The sequence below is a fragment of the Acinonyx jubatus genome, chromosome D1, assembly GCF_027475565.1.
Source record: "Acinonyx jubatus isolate Ajub_Pintada_27869175 chromosome D1, VMU_Ajub_asm_v1.0, whole genome shotgun sequence".
Classification (NCBI taxonomy): Eukaryota; Metazoa; Chordata; class Mammalia; order Carnivora; family Felidae; genus Acinonyx; species Acinonyx jubatus.
In genome coordinates this window covers 42415460-42437193 of record NC_069390.1, presented here as the reverse complement: position 1 = coordinate 42437193, position 21734 = coordinate 42415460, and the positions used below count along the sequence as shown (strand labels likewise).

Sequence of the window (21734 nt, the reverse complement as noted above, 5' to 3'; positions counted from 1 at the left end):
TTGTATATATCTAATGCTACTAAATGTCACAGAAACACTCCACAGTGGACATTGTGATGCTTTGCCCAGATCCCACCTCAGGACTGAAAGATTTACACTCTCAACCTGCAGGGACTGTTGTTGGTAGCCAGCCTTCTCCAGCTGTCGGTCCTCTTTGGCATTGCCTCAGCTAAAGAGAGTCACCTCACCCAAGGTCATGTCTCCTGCCCAGGGTAGCCCTCATCCAACGACTGGTTGACACAAGTGTGTGAAAGCTCACCCCCCACACACCCAATTTGGGACAATTCTGAATGGCCATGGCAGCCTCGAAGCTTCCTGTGGGGTTTTCTGGGGCTTGACAGACTACATCATAAACCAGTCCTTCTTTTGTCCTTTTCCTCCCATAGGTGGCAATGAGAGAGAGCACACCCCAATAAACATTCTCGCTAGCCTCAATCTCACGTCCCACTTCTCAAGGAACCCAACTCTGTGACACACTCCTCTGTAAAGCCTGTCCAAATAAGAGAGTGACAAGGTATGCTTAATAAGTTATAAGGTTTTGTGACAGAAACACCTTGAAAAACTCTCTAAAACTGTACTATGGGTTACAAAGAACAAATTCATAAATCTAATTTATGGATCTTTATATTTAAGAAAAATAAGATAATTCCAAAGTGAACAACTCCAAAGACACTTAAAATGAGTTTGTCACAATCCATTCCACCTATCTTATTGCATTGTTATATATTTACCCTCTTTGACCTCAGAAGAAAATCTGATCTTCGAGAGAAAACTCAGTATCCTATGGACCATCACAAAATTAAGATGGATGTTTTGATTATAAAAGAGCCAAAGCTACCATGATACTGTTTGACTATTCAGTACCCAAATTTTAACCCTAGTAAAGTCATCTACAGAGACCCCAGTAAAGTCATCTACAGAGACAACCCCATAAAGAGTTTCAACTGGGAAACCAGGGTTTTCTGGTTCTGCAGAAACGACTTTTACCATTTACCCTCAGGGGCTCAGTCACATTCACTGTGACATATTTTAGGTCAAGTTTGGATTTATTAGTATTTTTTAAATCATAACCTAATCTCTAATCTCTCTCCTGTGTCTTCCAAAGCAAAATAAGATTTCAGAACCTCAGACTTCTCCCTCCCGAATGAATTAAGAAAAGTCAATGACCAATACATAAAATTAACCTGTAGTATTTGAAGTTAGTAGAACCTTTAGTTTGAACTCCAAATCTAACTGATGATACAAATTCAACAATACAAGGTCACAGTGTCAGACAGAAAGATCATTGCTGGAAGTAAGGTATGCCCAGTGCCAATTTACTACTAGGTATGGTGCACACGGATTAGGATGCTCTCTTCCAGGCCTGGTTGGAATGACAGAGGGGCTGGCAGAATTGCTTCAACAATTCTGAATTTATTTCTCATTACTCCTTCAAACTGAATGGCTTAAGAACACATTATGTTTTAAATATTCTCTGTGCTAATATTCCAAACAAAAATTTGTAGATGCGTTTTTCCAAGAAGATTTCATTCATAACATTAATCAAAAGCAAATGATTTTCATAATTTAATAACAGAATGGTTTTTTAAACAAAATAACTTGTGTGGGTTTTTTTTTTTTGTAGAATGAAGTTTCTGAAACATATTAATTCTAAATACATTTTATTTAGCCCAGTGATTTTTCAAGTAGGGGCAATTTTCTCCTTCCTCCCCCAATAGGAGACAATTGGCAATTGTAGCAACCAAATGGAGGGTTGCTACTAGCATCTAATGAGTAGAGGCCAGATAGTTGCCCCACTCTGCCATGATAAAGAATTATCAAGCCAAAAAAAAAAAAAAAGGCAATAATGTTGAGGTTGAGAAATCCTAACCTAACCTAATTAACCTGAAGATTTCATAGCTTTGTGTAGCAACTCATCTGGAAAAGAGTTTAACCATGTGAGTTAGCCAATATGCCAAAATCTGAAAAATTGACTATTTCCTTCCTCTGACCCTCTTATTATTGTGTGAGGACTTCTTCACTGTGCCAACCAAAATAGTATATTTTGTTCTATATATTCAAGGTCACCCATGGCTTACTTAAAAAGTATAGGAAATAAAAGAAAATGCCTACTCCACCAGGAATGTACTAGGTATATTCACACGTATCTTATTTCATTGTAACTCAGGTTACTATCCTCATATTATAGATGAAGCAACTGAAGTTCAGAGAGGGTAATCAACTTGCCAAATATCACACAGCTGGTAAGAGACAACTCAGTGACTACTATTTCAAGTGAGAATATGTATTTTAAGACTCTTTAATAATTTCTCATATATGCAAAGAAAATTCTGACATACTAATGATTGTTACTACTCAAAGAAAATTTCTGAATCATTAATAGTAGTTAATAAGGTAAGGAGGATAATTAGCATTTTACCATATATTTTTCTGTATTAGAAATTTCAGTAAACATGTATTACTTTCACTTGAAAACTAATAAATTAAAAAAAAGATTCTTATAAATAAGTCATTGACATGCTTCTCAGATTAATTTTAGGACTAACCCTTGACAAAATAGTAAAGTAGGAGATGGTACCAAGTGTATGTATCAGTCTGTTGTTGTTAACCCAATTTCCCACTCATTATCCCTACACCAAAACTTACTTATTCACTCACCCAGCTCCCCCAAAAGGATCTCATAATATTATTCACATTAAAAGTAAATATGTTATTTCATGGTGTTCTCACTGAGAAAACTATCATAGATCAAAAGATCAATTCTGTGTTTATCTCTAATATCAGAATAGTAGAAGAAGTTGGGAGCAAGACTTTTCTTCTTTTGTGGTCCTGAAACCTCACTCTATATGTAACCATCTACCCAGGAAGTTCTCAAAAAGGGGTTCTGCCTTGTGAGGGTGAGGTACTTAGTTGACCGAGCGGATCCAGTGACTGGCATGTGAACCACGAGTCCCAAGTATATAAAAGTTTATGGCTTAACAGGTTACCAAAAGACACACATTTCCCCAAACAGTTTCTCTCCTACCTGATCTGAACTTCCCACCAAGAGTATCAATCAAGGCAAAGAGGCCAAGTAATCAATTTTTTATTGATTGTTTGATGTTAACATTATAGTAAGTCAGTGCAATGAGGACTGACATAAAATTCTTTATTAAACTTTGGAAAGTCAACACTTCCAGAGCTAAACCTTCTAATCTATGTGAGGACTTTGATAATGTCCATACTTTGAGAATTCCATCATACTTCCATCCCCTTAAACCCCAGCCCAGCCCTTGAATCTCAGCAGTCTGCTAGTGTGGCTAAAGAGTATAGGGGATCAATCAAGGATGAGAGTTTGATTTAACATGAGTAATGGCTCTGTATCGCACTGTAATTGGCTGAATTGTGTCTCCAAAATAGATTTGTTCAAGTCCCAACCCTTGGTATCTGTGAATGTGACCTTATTTGGAAATGGGGTATTTGCAGATGTAATCAAGTTAAAACAAGGTCACACTGGATTAGAGTGGACCCTAAATCGAATGATTTGTGTCCTTATAAGAAGAAGGAGATTTGGACACACACACACACACACACACACACACACACACACACATGCAAGACAGCCATATGGAGGGAAGCAGAAATTGGGAGTGATGCAGCTAAAAGGCAAGGAATGGTAAAGCTTGCCAGCAACCATCAGAGGCTAGGAAGAGGCAAAGAAGAAATCTTCCCTAGAGTTTTCAGAAAGAGTATGGCCCAGCCAACACCTTGATTTTAAACTGGCCTCCAGAACAGTGAGAAAAGAAACTTCTGTTGTTTTAAGCCATCTAGTTTAGTCATTGTTACAATTTTAGGAAACGAATATACCCAAAATCTCAGACTATTACATCACCATACCTTTTGAAGAGGAAACAAAGAAAAACACACAACATTCTGGTTATAGCTATACATTCAAATACTCAAGTAACAGTGCACATGACCTTATACTTGTATCATGACTTTTTCCACATGCTACTTTAAAACTCCTAGGAAATAGGACAGTATAAGCTTATTCAAAAGAGTAGAATGTCTATCACAGCACCCATGCTAGAATTAGCAAGGATAGAAACAAAGCGGAGGTTCTTGGTTCTAACTTATAAGTTACAGTCTCAGCCTATAGTGAATAAACATACGAATGGAAACAACTTTTTAAATTTATTCTAAAACTATTACTAAAAGACACTGCCCACTATGCTACTCATGTGTCCCTATATAGTTCTCATGTTTAAAAAAAAAAACTTGCAGAATGTGGCACTGGGAAAATACTGTCATCTCTTTTTTAAAAAAATGGCATGTTTCATTCACTCATCAGATAATCAGAATTTTTCACCCAGTGTACTACAATAGCCTCTCAACTTGTCTCCTTATTTCCATACTTATTTTTTTTTCTTTTTAAGTTTATTTATTTTTGAAAGACACACACACACACACACAGAGAGAGAGAGAGAGAGAGAGAGAGAGAGAGAGAATGCACACATGAGAGAGGGGCAGAGAGAGAGGGCAAGAGAGAGCATCCCATGCAGGATCTGTGCTATCCCTACAGAGCCCGGTGTGGGGCTCAAACTCAGGAACCTGTGAGATCATCACCTGAGCCAAAATCAAGAGTCAAATTCTTGAGTCAGAATGTGTTTACATTCTTAACTTCTACAGTCCATTCTTGCATATTGGTCAGGATGATCCTTTTATATGTAAATCAGATCATGTTTGTGCCCTGAACAAAACCCATCCAGGGATTCCCATCACCCTCAGAATAAAATGCAAATCCTTTCCAGGGCCTACAATGTCTAGCAAGTTCCACCCCAGGCTATCACTTTACTCTGTGTCCCACCTCTCTTCCTTCTCATATGCTAGTTTTGCTACATGGATCTCCTTGTTGGTGGTCTATACTCTAAGGTCCCCTGTACTTACCATTCCTGCTGCCTAGATCCTTTTCCTCTGACTCATCACATCACCTACACCATCATGGTCTCCATGAAGTGCTATTTCCTCAAAGTCCATTCCACCCCATCGAAAAGAATAACCCTGTAACTCCCTACTTCCTTAACTTGCTTCTATTTCTCTCATGGCATCTATTCACCTCCTGACTTTACTGACATTACATTACGTAGTTTTTAATTTCCTCATGGTCTTTGCTCTCCTAGAGTGTAGGCTCAATGAGAGCAGGGATTTTTGTCTGATTTGTTCACTGTTGTATCTCCAGTGCCTGGAGCAGTGTCTAATACAGAATAAGCACTTGATACATAATTTGTTGAATCAAAAAATAAATGAATGCATTTTGAAAGTTGCTTTACCTTAATTTTTTGCCCTGGCGGATAGGGAACTTAGCAATAAATTCAATGGTGAGTCATAGTAAAGAGTAGCCTTCATCCTGAGCATATATGCTTCTTCCTTCTTTTTATATATTCAGATAGTCTATTCCTATTCTAATAACCTCATATATTCCCTTTATTACAAAATATTTTAAATCTTTTGTAATGGGACAGAAAGATACCAATAGGCAGGTAGGTTGGGTGCCAGGTTGGGTGCGTGGGAGGCAACCCCACAGTAAGTGGGAAAGGGTGTATTTGTTCATCAGCAGTAACGTTGAAGCCTTCAAGCTAGAAGCCCAAATCTTTGGCTGCCTGGAAAGAGCCAGAGGAGAATGAGCTAATGGGTCCAGCAGAGCCAGTGAAGGAGGGAAGCAAGTTTTACCTTTTCATTCCTGCAGTTGTTCAGCCCCATATTGTTCATGGAAGATAGTTTCCCATCAACACCATGTGGCTGTTGCTGTTGTTGCTCCCGCTGGATCTGTTCTCGCATCTTCCGAGCCTCCTGAATGGCTTTCATCACTGTGTCCTGATCTCCAAACAGGGCAGGGGAGTTGAGACTGGACAGGATATCTGCACACACAGGATGCATTATTAGAAGCTTATCAGGTTAGATGCTAACAAAGTACTGCCACTATCCAATCCCTTGTAGAATGCTGCATTCTCCAGACAAAGAAAGGGTATGTTTGGTATTAAGAAAACTGCAATATTGTACATAGAGCACAGGGAAACCAAGCTGTGCTGGGTTTTTAGCCCTTGGAGGATACCCCAGCACTCCAGTCCCACCTCCTCACAGATGAGGGTTCCTAGATTCCAATTTTGTGTGTGTGTGTGTGTGTGTGTGTGTGTGTGTGTGTGTGTGTGTCTGTCTGTCTGTCTGTCTTCTGGCTACATCTACCAATTAGATGGGGAGTAGTCGGGAAGAAGGGGGTAGAGACAGGTACAGAGATCTCTGTGCAGGATGCCTGTTACCCTGGGTATACTAATGCAAGAGAGCTGTCTCTGGCCTAGCAGAAACAAATTCTGTGAGGCTACATGTGTACATTAGTGACATCTTTATCTGTGTGCTCATATGTCCACTGCAGGAGAGAGGAGGCGGGAAGGAATACACTGCACTCCCCATTCCCCAATCACTGGCTGGTTAATGAAGCATTCTACTCATCATGCTGCCTCAGTTATTTACCAAGAGAATGACAACCCATTCCCTACCCCCAACCGAACACCCACTGCTCTCAGCTCCCTGTTTTCGTGATAGCGAGGCTGTATGTGTGGGAATGGTTTTCACATCAGTACAAAGCTCCAAGTACAGTGAGAATAAATATTTACTTTCATTATATTCCATGCAACTTGGAGGGGGAAAAATGAAATTAAACTAATTCTCCTCCATGGCTTCTATTTTACTGTAGGTTAAAATTAATACTTTATATAAGCTTTTCCAATTTTAGACAGAAAGAGGGCAACTGCTTGCTGACTGACAGATTGCAGCTGCTATGGTAAAGTTTAATGCGATCTACTTGTTTGTATCCTGGTATGAGCATTTCATAGCACATGTATGTGTATATGCATGCACACACCTCAGACAGAACAGAGAGAACCAGACTAGAGTCAAGCCTATGCCACGCCTCTACGTGTGTGCAATACATGTGCATATGAATGCGTTTAGAAAAAATTCCCAAGGCTGTCTATAGGAAATTATTTAAAAGTCAAACAATCACTTGTTAGGATTTAGAAAACCCATTATATTTTGCTCTGGAACTCTTCTGATAAAAACAAAACAAAACATTTCTATCCAATATTGCCTGGACAAAATTGTGATTGCTTCAGCCTATTTCTAGCTCATGATCCAAGAAATATGCTCTGCTGAAGGATAAACTCCAAAAGAGCAGGGCCTGTGACATAGTCTCCTTTGTCCCTCATGATGCTCAGTATACATAGCAAATACTTTCCAAACAAAATTCAGAATTAGACTATGGAAAGGCCATTTCAAGATCAAGCCTAGGATTTATCCTTAAGTTGGCTTTTTTTTTCCTTATCTCAAGCTTCCAACAATCCAGCAACCATATTCACATGCTGGAAATGCCTCACTTCTCTCTCCCACACGAGTATCACTGACTTGGAGTGAAAACCTCCTGGCCCCTCGAGGAGGCACTCTGACTCAAAATGAGAATAGGCTGCTGTATGAATCCTAATGTCCCAAATCTGAATGAGGAAAAATTATGTCTCACCATCAGAAGATTCACTTAACCCCAGCACAGTGCAGCAAACACTCCAACTGTGACCTCACATAAAACAGCACTGAGTTTATAGAACTCAGGTGAGAGGGCCCAGATTCTAGTCTTCTTGGCTTTACTAATTAATAGCTACCTGGCTGTGAGCAAGCCATTTTACCTGTAAGAATCACAGTTTACTTTATCATACAATGAGGGTAATAATGCACTACCACATAAGATTATTATGAAAAATCAAATGAGATATGTAGGCAAAAATGACTTTTAAACCGCACATGACTACACTTACATATTATTTTGTTTATTATAATAAGCATTTCAGGCTCTGGGACTCAATAAGGCAAGGAAGGTAATGTGAAGAATCTAAATCCCCAATCCCTTGGAATCTCTGTATCTTACAGAAACAAAGAGGCTTAGTAACAACATGTTAATACTTATTTGGCACTCTGCTACTGACAAATGCTTTTACATTTATTGTTTCATTCCACATGTGTATGTAAATCTGTTGGTATTGGTTCAGTCCAGTCTTTTTAAATAACATGACTTCTAGGTGTCAGACACTGTTAGGCATTTTATATGCATTTTTCTCTCTTAATTCTCACAACAACCTATGAGCTAGGTAATAATATTCCCCTCTAAGAGATTAGGAAACTGAGTTCACAAATATTAAATAACTTTCGCAGGGTCACATAACGAGTAAGTGAAGGCTCTGAGTCCAAGTCTGTCTGATGCCAAAACTCATGTTTTTCCTCTATACTTCTCACTGGGGTACGAATGTCCCTAGAGATACTTGGCAATATATCAGAGAGTGTAAGAAACCAGAGGATCATTATGGCATATCTTATCAGATACCAATCTTATTTCATATTATGCCATTGAAGCGTGTCATTCACATTTGTTTTAAAGCAAAACTAATAAGGAATAAGATGTAAAATTCACATACATTTAAAAAAGAAAATATAAAGCTTCAAAGAAACTTGGGGCTTTTAGCAGGCAGCTTGGAGGTCAGGTCCCTTTAGGCCCTTGGAGTTTTCTTGATCACTCTCGTCTGCCTAGAGTTGCTTCAGCGGCAAAGCACTAACCAAACACAGAAATCCCCAAGTCTCTGATTTGCTAGATCTAACTCATCAGCATCTAAATATCCCATCCCGGCAGGATTTATATTATGACTTTTCCAAAAGTTCTAATCACCCCAAGACACCAAAAGGTGTTAGTTATGTTTTAGTAGAAAGGATTTTACTTCCCCACCCCCGTCCCCTGGACTAAGGAACACTTTGGAAACAGGGATCAGTCAGCACTGAACAGGTTTGCTTCATTTTTACCCAATTCATACATCTCTTCCTGTTGTTGACCTTTCCATTTACCTAAAGAGGATCCTCTTCCCAAACTTCCTCCAATGGGGCTGGGGATGCTGCTTTTGTTAGGCAGATTAACGGGGCTGGTTTTGCTGGCTGGGAAGAGACTCTGGGTGGGAGATGTTGGGGACTTTACAGGCTCGGCTGTCTTGGGTCGGGAAGAGAGATTTAGCGGCTGTGCTGCTGCTTCGTCCTACAAGAGTTTAACATAAATAATTATTAAAAAAGAAGACAAATGAAGCACATTATCACTTAGTAAGCCACAGTTATTTTACACCTCAGAGACAATGCCACATTCTCCTGCAATAATAACAAAAGAAGCTAATTATCTACCTCCTTGAAGATTCATCGGAAGGAAACCTCATTAATTTCCCTGTGTTATGCTTCTATTTACATTAACTGTGTAGTTGGATCATTCTTTTTGCCAAATTAAAATCTGAATTAGCTCACATTACAGCTTAATTTCCTAATGTGTTTTCAAGGATCTAAATTAACCTAGGGCATTTACAAAGAATTATTTAAAATTTCAGCAGCTCTGTAGTGCTTTTGTGTTATTCTCTCTGAAAAGTTCCTGCAACTATAAATAGGCTCTGCAGCTAATTTTTTAATATATATTTTAAATCAAACAATTGCAAGTACTTTAAAAATGGAAACACAGGCTTCTTCTGCTCTCCTGGGCCTCTGCCCAGGGAGCCGCATGCCACAGCATGGCTTCTATGTGGCTTTCTGGGTGTGGACACGCCTCATGGTCTATATTCTGGTCTCTATTCATGTTTAAAATTAATTTTTGCAAAGAGCAAGCACACATTATAATTATGTTTTACATACCATGCTATATGTAATTTATTTTTCATGTCTAAAGTGATGTTTCTTTATAATCTTTGCTACACATATTTACAGAGTGTCTATTTTAAGATGCCTGCCCTTCTATACCAAGCACAGTATTCACATATCTGGCTTGTAACTCTAGTGCAACCAGGAGCTTGAAAGCTAAGCTCCTTGCCTTTATTTTGTCTCATTTATCCTGCCGTTAAACACACATAACAACACGTCCATCATTCTAGAAATTTAGTTGTAATATAAACATGTTCATTTAAATGTTCAGTTTTAAGATCTATATTATTGTGCTCTAAGATAAAAATTGTTGGCAAATGTTAACTTCTGTTTTGCTTCTGAAAAGGCACAGAGAACTTGCTTTTAATGCCATTTTTTAAAGCACACAGTAGAGCTTGGAAACAGAACATCCTCCCCGTTGGCAAACATGTGACTTCTCTGGGGTTCAATTTCTTCATTTGTAGAAAAAGAGAACCTGATTCTAGCTGATCTCTATGGTCTCTTCCTGTATCAATGGTCACTGTTTAAGGGGAGGGACAAAAAAGATACCAGAACAGACTACTCAAGAAGATTAGAAAGAGAAAATAGAAATCACATGCAGAGAAGCCAGTATACAGCAGGCACTGTGCTAGACATTTTCACACATATTCACTCCTTTAACTAGCAATAAGTCTATGAAGTTGGGGAGTGCTATTCTAAATTGACAGAGGAGGAAGGGTCAGAGTGATAAAATCACTGTCCAAAGCCATACATGGAGGGACAGCACTTGAATTGCACTTTACTGGATTCCAAATCCCAGATTCTCTTTCTATTAAACTATCAGAGAAAATAAGTCACTCAATAACGTAGTATTTTTTTTTGTCTTGGTAGGAAATAGATAATCCAGTACATCTGTTGAGATGTACATTTATCTATATCTACACGGAGGATAGGTCTCAGGAAACACAGTTATATCTACTATGCATGTCAAAAACATCTTACGTGCTTCATTACAATGTATTTCTCTTTTCTCTACACTCAAAGGATATTTAGACTAGTTTCTTCACTCCTTTGTAAATAATAGTGATTTATATGCTAGATATTTAGTTTTCTCCATGTTTCTTTTATTTGGGGTTCACTGTGATTCTTAGATATCTGAGTTCAAAGTGTTCTTCAATGTTAAAACATTTTTAGCCATTACTTCTTCAAATATATTTTTCTGTTCCTTCCTTTTCTTTCTGGGGCTCTAGGAGCATACTAGGTCGTTTGATGTCCAACAGCACTGATAGTCTTTTTTTTTTTTTTTTTATTTATGTATTTCATTCTGGATAGTTTCATCATTCCATCATCAAGTTCACTAATCTTTTCTTCTGTGATATCTAATTGTTACTAATCCCATCAGTACTAATCCAGTACAGTTTTCATCTCAAAAACTATTTCTCATCTCCAGACATTCCATGTATGTGTTCCATGTCTTGCCTTATAATGCTCATATTTTCCTCTATCTTCTTAAACATGTGGTGTTTATAATATCTTTTATTTTTCAGCTTTGAATATGCTCTATTTATTTTCATAGCTCAGTAATTGCCACTTCCACCAACAATGCCACTGGGCATGGGAAGCATCAAATCCCTTATCAACATGGCAGGCCCGATACTGGTTCTCACAGCATGCCCTTAGCTTGACATAAATTTTGTGGGTGTGTTTAGGGGGAAGATTTGCCTATCTTCTCATTTGGCAAAGTTGGAAGTCCCTATAGTAGCTGTTTTTACCATCTTAACGACTAATTCTATCATCTGTGCTATTTGGGGGCCTATTTCTATTGATTGAGTTTTCTCTTCATTATTGTTCATACTTTCTTGCTTCTATAAAAGCCTGGCAATTATTTTGTTAATGTTTATTTATTTTTGAGAGAGAGAGAGACAGAGCACAAGTGGGGAAGGGGCAGAGACAGAGAGAGACACAGAATCTGAAGCAGGCTCCAGGCTCTAAGCTGTCAGCACAGATCCCCACGCTGGACTTGAACTTGTGAACTGTGAGATCATGACCTAAGCTGAAGTCGGATGCTTAACCAACTGAGTCACCCAGGTGCCTCAAAGGCCTGGTAACTATTGAATGGAGGCTACACACTGTGAATTTTACAGTTCTGGGTGTTGGAGTTTGGGCATTTTTCAAATATTTTGGACTTTGTTCTGAGACACATGTTCTGAGACATAGAAAAATTTGATCCTTTCTAGGCTTGCATTTAAGCTTTGTTAGGCAGGTTCAGAGCAGCCATTAATCTAGGGATAATTTGGTCCCATTACTGAGGTAACACTCTTCTGAGGAAACCTACCTGATACCCCATGCGTCAGGAGATCTTTCCACTCTGGCTAATGGGAATACAAACCCATTCTCAGTGCTCTGTGAACCTTGTGATAGCTTTGCCTGCTACATCTGGTATTTTTCATTGGCCTCAGAGAGTTTCTTCATATGCATATGATGATCAATACTCCACTAAATACAGGAGAATCCCCTACAGATTTTCAGTCCTCTCTCCCTCTGTGCAGCTCTCTCCTCTCTGGTGCTCTACCTCACAAATTCTTATCTACCTTGGCATCCCAAAACTCTGAACTCTATGTCTCTATTCGGGGAGCTGCCGTGTTCCGTGTGGGTATCCCTCCTTGCACTCTTACCTATAAACAACCTTTTGACAGTAAACTGGAATAACTGTAGTACTTTTCTCATCTGTTTCTCTTTTCTCAGGAATCACTGTTCTATATTCCTATCGTAAATATCTGAAAATCATTGTTTTATATACCTTGTCCTGTGTTTCAGTTACTTAAGCTGGAAGACTAAATCCGATCCCTGTTGCTCCATTCTGGCTGAAAATGGAAATCCTCCAGGTATTTTGTTAGGCTCTCTTGGTACACAACTAGATGCTTCAATTATAATCGCCACCACCACCATCACAGCCATCTTTATTACCATCAGATCATCATCATCATGATCACTGCTATACTAACATTAATGAAACACTCACTATGTGCGAGAGGACTTAAGACTCTTAATAATATTAACTCCCATTTCTTAAAGCAGAAAACTAAGGCTGAAAGAAGTTAAGCAAATTGTCCAAAGGGACAGGTGGTAAAAGTGGTAGAACTGAAATCTGAACAAAAACATTCTGATTTCCAATATTGATATTTATTGTAGATAAAAACTCTCAGGGAAAGAAGGTACAATAAGATGATCTGTGTTTAATTTTGTTACCTTCAGCAAACTATGCCTCGTGTCATGTGGTCATGTTATATACAGAGGGAAAGCAATGATTATAGACAGAAACATTTTAGTGACCATAATCCTTTCAATTAGCAAATCATGAGATTATTCTCAGAACTTCTTCATTAGTAGGCAGAAGCTTTTATTTTATTTTTTTTTAATTTAAAACATTTGCTTTATGTCTTGGTCTATACATTTTTACCCACACATACAACAAACAATCTAATAAGTATAAGGAATGTTTCCTTTGTTATTAACATAAAATATAGTCAAGTCAAATTATATAGAGAACTCCCTAAGAATTTGCATGTGGTCAAGTGAGTAATAAAACTCAGTTGGCCCACAAAGCTGGAATGGTAAAAGCAGATGTAAACTTGAATTTAACCAGGGAACATTTTACTCATCCAGTAAAGACTTGGTTTGGTGCGGTTCCATTTGGCCAACTCACTTATAAAGTGACTTTTTCATGTTAAAATATCTAATACTCAATACTTGAAGTCAATACTGTCTGATATGTTCATACTCTAACAACTACAATTAAACAAAGTGCTGTGGCTTGAGTTGTAGCGTACTCTTATTCACAAACAGAAACTCTTGGAACACAAAATAGGTAGCTTGTTTCTGTAAGTAATGCTATCTTATTAAATGTAAGCTGCTCTTGTTATATCTCAGTATTTCTAACAACAAAGCATAAATGTTCATCTATGTCTTCAGAGAGTTTAAAGCATGGGTGGCATTAAATTAATTCCTTTGGGCAGGAATTTTGAGATACTCAAAATGTGGAGTATCTCAAAATTGCAGGCAGGAATTTTGAGATACTCAAAAATTATGGAAAAATAATACATGTTCAGTGGCTTTGTAGCATTTGATGCTATTTTGTTGGCCTTAGATGTTTCCCTGTGAAAATTTAATAATTGCAAAATTTCTCCAAATGTAGTACTTTGGGCACATTACAACAATACATCTGCTCTGGCGTATCCCTCCGAGTAGATAAGTCAATGATACAAAACAATTGTCTCCCTGAACTATATTATAAAAACCAACCAGTACCACCTATAGGTACCAGCTGCAGCACAAAGTTGGAGCGCATCATCCATCCATTTCCCTCTCTCGCCAAGTACCTCCTGGGTGCCACATTTTAAGACACTGAAAATTAGTGAGGAAAGGCATCTATCAATGTCCCAGCCATAACTTGGGAGAGCCTGCATATCCTCTCACAACTACCGGGCATCAAAGCATGAATAGATAATGATACCACTCATTCCTCAGAGCCCATTTTATAAATGTTTTCAGAGGACAGTCCTTTATCAACAAACCATATAAGGCCCAGCACTAGATTCTTTTCTGTCCCCCTTTTTAAAATCTAAAGTTTTGAGAACCTCCTTTTCCGGTACTGTAAGTTGGCTCCCACCTGTTTCAGGAACTTAGAGAGAAAGTGTCACAAATCTATGAGAAAGACTGGTAATAAAACCATGGCCATTCATGCCAATGAACATTAAAAAATAAAAGCCAGAATCCAAATGGGGAAAACTCTTGAGAAGTGAGTTTGCAGATTTAGGTAAAGCGCTCACAATATGGCACTATTGTTATCAAAAGGGAAACACCTGTTTCTCAGTGCTCAATCATGAAATTTACCATAAAGAGAAGCATTTGGGTTTCCTTTATGCTGCTATGCTTCCTGCTGCTTATTCCCAACCCAGCCTGGTTCACTACTTTTCTTGTGAAGCTGTTTTCCAAACTGTTTTCACAATCCTGCAAAGCAAGTACCTTAACTTGAGTTACAGGGCTGGTCCCTCTCTTTTCATTTTTTATCCCGGTAGGTGAGACTGCCCCTGCTGTGTTTGGTGGCTGTGGAGCTGATGGCATCTTTGCTCCAGGTGACACCTGCATGCTGGCCAGCTGAGCGGCATAGAGCTGCTGCAAAACAGGGGAGACAAACATTATCTCTTTAGATGCAGCTGAAATTGAGTTTCAAAAAACACAAAACAAAACAAAAAACAAAAACAAAACTTACCGTGTTGTTACATAACTACTCCCCTGACAACCTTGTGATTTCTCTCTCACTATCTTTTAAAAAGGGAATGTGAGAGCCCAAATAATATAAAGAAAGAATACTAGTATGGGAGCCATTGTCTTGTTCCTGGTGCTTGTAGCAGTAACTTGATGAACGTGAACAAAGGATTTGGTTGCTCTAGAACTCAATTTCTTCAGTACAAAAAGGAATTTGACTAAATGGTCTCTACGGTTCTTTCTAGCGCCTAAAATCTTTATAAAAAGTTCTTTAAATGTCAATATGTCCATTCATGCAATTTTAATATTCATGAACTAAGAAACTAATCTGAACTTTCCTAGGGATTCCTGGAAGAACACTGTTCTTATTTAATACTGACCAAGCTTCTCTGGGGATGCTGATCCTTCCGGATGATAAGAATGCTGCCTTCAAGATCCCCAGGCCCAACAGCAGGCATTGTTTTCTTGGGGTCTTATTTCTAGGCAGCATATAAAATAATCCTCAAGAGAATATAGCCAGATTTGTGACCAAAAAAGTGAAATGAAATGAAATGAAATGAAACTTCTCTTTCCTAGCACAGGATGTTAAATCCTTGACTGTTGTTTTATTAGCTTTTGGTTGAAATTGATAATAAATGAATGTGTTGATCTTCTATGGTTAGCCAGAATTCAGATGCCTCAGTCTTCACACTATTTAATGCTTGGGAACTCCATTCAAATATTTTCTTTTCTTCTTATAATCAAGATTAAGCCATTACCTTGACAGTCCTATGTGTATCATAATAAATAAGCTTCCTAGTTCATCAACCACAGAGAAAATAGCTCAAACTTTGTCATATTAGTAAGGGGGAAAAAAACAGGTGGTTTGTATGTAATTTCCAGCATTACTATCATTCAGATGGACAAATAAAAAAAATTACAGTAATCAAAAACAGACCTTTCAGCACATGTAATTAAATGAAAGCTTAATAAAGAATAATTTGCAAGAGCCAGATGTGCTTATGTCATGATTGTTGCTTTCTTTGGAACAATTTTTCTAATATAACAAGCCTCTAAAGAAATTAAAGTTTCATAATTCTGTATGTGCAATGACTCAGTGGCAAGAAAAATTCACAAGTAAGAGTAAGTCAAACTGCTAGAAGTTAGGGGGAGAAAAGGCTGCCTCTTCTATTTCCTTTTTACTCTGTGGTATCCTTTTCCTTTGAAATTCAGCCAAGTGTCTTCAAAAGAGGGGCAAGTGAAGCTTCTGAAAATTTGCTTCTTGGATAAAGCCACTGAAGAAAAGTTTGGTATTGAATGGAGTGAAGATGGTTGAGAGCTGAGATAGTGTTGGCTACATGGTATCTGGTATCATGACTAACGTGCCCTACGACTGAGTATTAAAGAGTCATGAAATCTTTGAGAGGCAGGAGTCCTTAAGCATCATTTATGCCTTCATTTTACCTCAATAATTCACAAGATCAGACGATCTTGAGTCCTCCAGGGAACTTCAACTAGTGAAAAAAAAAAAAACAGGAAAAAAAAATCCCTGGGAACAAATCTATTTTTTTAAAAGCTGACTAAATTCAGAAATCCTTCAGCTTGAACAAGATAGTCGCTTTTTAGAAATAATGTTAATTGCTTCCTCTAAAGCTTTGATAATCATTTATTTTATATCTCTCTCTACTGGTTTGTACCTATGAGAGGAATGACCCCAGAAACACTGAGATTCCTCAGACTTGGGGTTCCTCAGAGTTCCTTGTGAGCTGCCATCACTGATACAGTAGAAGCAAGAAGGGGCATCTCCACACACCACAAAATTTATAGAGCTGAGTAAACTGGTCAGTAGGAGATCAGAAAAGATTTAGTAGAATAAGCTTCGAAATAAAAAAACCCAGAAAATAGAATATGATATAAAGATAGAAGGCACTCACGAAAATAAAAATGTTCACAGTCTGTCTGACAAAATGTATAATTTTAGATATAAGTACCATGCTTTTCAGACTGAAGATTGCAGATCTGACCTGGGTAAAAAGAATGTCGTTCATTGAATAGGTATAGGCTTGCCAAATGATTTCAAAGATAGCTCATCTTCTAAGCTAACACTAATTGAATATGTTCTATATGCAAGGCTCTGTTTTAGGAGCTGTGGAGGTTTCAAAGTCTTGGAATAGGCATATAGTTTTGGAGAAGATGTAAGATATAGATCCTTAATACCTGACGTGCACCTTTTTTTGTGGCACTTACCACTGTTTTTAAACCTGTGCTTAGTTGTGTATATATGTCTTATCATGCTTGATAGACTGTAAGCTTATCAAAGTCATGATCAACCTAATTATTTCTGAGGGCAAGCAGAGAGAATAGTACCTTGCAAATAAGAGATAACCAATCAATATTTTTGAATTAACATACTATATAAAATCACTGGATGTTAAGAAGGAGAGATATTTTCTAAAAATGAGGCAAAAGAAGGAGTACATGATTATATTTATCATACATAATGAATAATGTTATGGTGTTGCGTTTCAAAAATAAATTAAATAAATAAATTCATAAATTAAATAAATAAATAAATAAATAAATAAAAGAAAATAAGCCCAGCCCAAATTAAATTACATTGTTTCAAAAGAAATGATTCTTTTGAAGTCATTTGTTAAAACGTTGACTAGAAAGCTTTTTTAATAACTGCTGGCTTTAGTCACCTGTCTTAAACTTTTCTAACACAAATTCTACTGCTTGAGCAGCAACTGAGGGGTGGTATTGATTTTTCTTCTTAGTTTACTTATAAATTTAAAGTTTCTCTAAATGATACCACATCCTTTTTGAAAGAACATAAAATATTAGTTATCCAAGTAAATAGCTTTAGTTAGAAAAGTCCTTTGCAGACTAATGGTTTGGGAAAGAAAAGGGTTAAGCTCTGATTAACGATTACGCAAGAGTTTACAAAAATGTCACTCCACATAGGATTCTGAGATCATAGTTCACAGACACAATGATGATAATAATGAATATTCATTTCCAAACACAGTTGAGGTTTAAAAAACCAACAAGGTAGTAAAGCTTATAACAGACTTAGCCAGAGTCCCATAAACATTTAAACTTTGGTGAAGACTATTTCTGTAAATATAGACTTTTTTTCCATTTCAATTTTGAAAAATGTTCGGTGATTGTTTGGGATATTGAGTTGTTTCTTTATCCAAGATATATAAAAGTCATGCAGTGCATATATGTAAAAATGAGCCTAGCTAAATATTTTTCAAAATTATAAAATTACTCAGATTTTATTGGAGCACTTTAAGAAATGCTTTCACTATTTCATGGCAGAAATATTCCACCTTTAGTATTAGTTCAGTTTTAATAAAGTAGTCATTATTAAGATTTTGGTAAGCTGAAAACTGACATACTTCACATCTAGAACTGAAAGGGCCTTCACAGATCATTTAGTCTTACCTCCTCATTCTTCTGATGAGAGGAGGACTAGAGAAGAGAAGTACCACGCTCAAGATGATATAACTAGATAATAGAAGAACACTTTGGCTCTCATTCCAACATTACCATTTAAAGTAGAAATGGCTATATGATGAACCAACCTCTGCACATCACGAGTACATTTCCAGCATTGATGAATTTGTTCAACAACAAATCTTTATCAAATGCTTACTATTAACTAAACACTATGCTAAACACTGGAGGTACAACAGCAAGCAACTCGAAAACAGTTACTGCCTTAATGGAGCTAGAAAGAAAACCTGATATTAAATAAATGCTTAGACAGTAACTGTGAATTATGTTCAGGTTAAGTGCTGAGAAAGAAAAATACAGAATGTCAAAAGACCATCTAACAAAGGCATTTAACATAGTCTGGAGAATCAAAATCGCTTCTCCAAGGAAATAACACTTTAAGTAAGAATTAACCAGGAGGAAAGGTTATAAAGAACATTCCAGAAAAAAGAAACATTGATTATTATGGCCCTGGGGTAGAAAAGAAAGTAACGTTTTCAAGATACTAAAAAAGGGCCAACATGAAAGGACGGTTAAGTGTAGGGACAGTGGCATGACAAGAGGCTAGAGAGGGGTAGAGTCTTAAAGGCCACATGAATCATTTTAGACTTTATTCCCCCAACAAGAAGTATCTAGAAAAAGCAATGAATTAAAGCCAAGACACAAAGAATCTTTTCTATGCTTTACCACCAACTTATTGATGAATCTTTTAAATACATTGGATTAAGGAAGTCCTATGAAGATATCATAAATCCATACCTCTAATACTATTTCTAGACTTCTGTGTCCTGAGACTAGCCTTCAAAAAAAAACCTATCTTGTATTTGTATCCTAGTGACACTTTAATAACTAGGGCTACTTACATTCAACACAAAACAGTAGGTCCTACCAAACTCAGCCTTATGGTGAAATTCTTTTGTGTGTGTGTGTGTGTGTGTGTGTGTGTGTGTGTGTGTTTGCTTATTTTTGAGAGAGACAGACAGACACACAGACAGAGAGACAGACAGACTGTGAATGGGGTAGGGGCAGAAAGAGCGAGGGAGACACAGAATCTGAGGCAGGCTCCAGGCTTTGAGCTGTCAGCACAGAGCCCGTTGGACGCTTAACTGACTGAGCCACTCAGGCGCCCCTGAAATTCTTGAGTGTCTTCAAGTAGATACACCAGTCTATGCCCAGGACCTAAAAAATGTATTTTGTCAGAGTCATCTTATAACACTATTGTACTTGGAAAGAGAGGCACATTTTGCCCCGTACAGCCAAATTCATGTCAAATTATGAGTGGTGTCAGTGTATCTAATACTTAACATAATATGAAATATACATATATAGGTATATACATTATACATACATAAATGTGTGTATATATGTATACATATGTATCATGTATATACCTGCTTTCTGGGATAAAATCATGTAAGCTCTCCAATGGAGAACCCCATCGAAAAAAAGGTGCAAGGCTTATATTCTCATAATCGCATGATTTTCACATAACCACATAACCACTCATCCTGCCATTCAGTCATCACCCTCATTCATTCATGTGTGAATTCAACAAGCATATATTGTACGCTAACTCAGTCAGGTTCTGTGTTAGGTATTTAACATTTATTATTTTATTTAGTTTTCTAAATAATTATAGAAAATGGGAATTATTATCTATTTTATAGAGTCAGTCTTACTTTAAAGTCCATGTGCTTTACATAAGCTCTACAGTGAATTATAATGAAACCCATTTCCTGTTCCTAGCCACCAGACAAGAATCATTGTCCAAGGAGAAGAGAGATTCTGATGTTGCTGCTGTTCTGAGTTCTCAAATAGCAAACTATATTTCCAGATGTCTTGCAGTGACTTTTTCTAAAATGGCACTTCACAGCCCTCACATACAGAAAGGGTTAATGGTACCACCAGCCAGCCACCTTGAAGGAGCAAGGGGCGCAATTTTTATCTAAACAGCTCCCTTCTCCAACTGATCTTTGAGCCATAATAGAAGACACTTGGAATACCCTAGTGACACATATTGAAGAGACTGATAAAGTAAAAAGAACTATGCAGAATATAGGTAGAAATAGGGGAACTTGATACAAATGGAAATTGACAGGGGCTTTAAATTGGCACCAGTATGCTCCAGTATATGGAAACCAACAGTAAAAAAGCAGGCACAACTTCACACACCAGATTCTCTTTGGAGTAAATTCTCCTGTGTTTTGTCATTTCAATTAGAAAGGGCATTTTAAAGTGGCCTGTCGGAATCTGGCCCAGAGAGAAAGAAAAATAAAAATTTCCCCTCAAATATAACTAGCCTATTGGTGGATAACGAAGAAAGGAAGAGAAGGGAAAATGCTCCTCTATAAAAAACAGATTCAATAGGGACTACTGAAATTTCAACCCCTACCCTTATATTTACCCCACCTGCTGTGGTTCCACATAATATCTGGGAACCCCAAATCCCTGGCCCTGGATAACTCAGATTCTGTTCTTGTATACAACATACTACTCGGGGGTTGGAGAGGGCAATAGAAGATGATGGAGTCGTGAGACAAGCAGGGTTGGTAGGGGAGCATCTTTAAGGAAATGTCATTTACTTGAATGATGCTGCCTAACACTAGGCCCCAAGCCTGGCTCAGTTCTCCAGGGACATCCTGGGTTTTGTTACCTTCTCAAAACAATGCTGATGACCATTCCCCCGCCTACCGAGCAAGGCATGCTATAAAGCTGGACAAGTTCAGCTGTGAGGCTGTGAGAAGGTAGAACGGAGACAGGGGTAATTAAGCAGCATGATTTAGTGCTTGTTCAGCACAGGGAAGAAAATATGTCAGTAACAAGTCATTACAGACTGAGGGCGGGGGGAACGGAGAAAGCTTAAAAATAATTTGAAAGAGATCACAAATACTTTTACTTCTCATAAACCTCCAATGTCAACAAAACGATCCAGGAAATATAGCTGTGGTTTTATGGAAGGAAAGAACTGAAGTCCTTGTTTTTCAGCATAGAAGGCACTTGTTTAGCTATACCCCTAATACTTGACACCAAAGAAAATTGGCTGTAGGGATAGGAGATGAGAAGGAATAAGGGAAGAGCTACCACACCCACTCCTCACGTATTGGGTTAATTTCCAACTCAACCTTCTCACTTCTCCTGCCATATTCTTTCCTTTTCTGTTAACCCCTCTTGTTTGTCATATTTCTACTCATGTTTTGAGTCTTGGTTAAAAGTCACTTTCTCCTTAAGGCCTTATCTGAACCCTGTCTCCCTTGTGCTCCCCCCAT

The 21734-nt window shown here is 37.7% G+C and overlaps 1 protein-coding gene across 44 annotated transcripts in view; it reads right to left on the bottom strand.

Moving 5' to 3' along the window:
- SOX6 (SRY-box transcription factor 6) overlaps positions 1-21734 on the bottom strand; it is a 686841-nt gene that overhangs the window by 75129 nt on the left and 589978 nt on the right. For 41 of the 44 annotated variants that reach the window (XM_053203417.1, XM_053203416.1, XM_053203433.1 and 38 more), the window contains 3 exons: positions 14746-14895; positions 8917-9100; positions 5710-5897 (listed from right to left, as the gene is read on the bottom strand). In XM_053203417.1, coding sequence (XP_053059392.1) covers positions 5710-5897; positions 8917-9100; positions 14746-14895 — 522 coding nt within the window. The remainder of the gene's footprint in view (positions 1-5709; positions 5898-8916; positions 9101-14745; positions 14896-21734) is intronic. The other 3 variants (XM_053203432.1, XM_053203450.1, XM_027073066.2) reach the window with 1 other exon arrangement.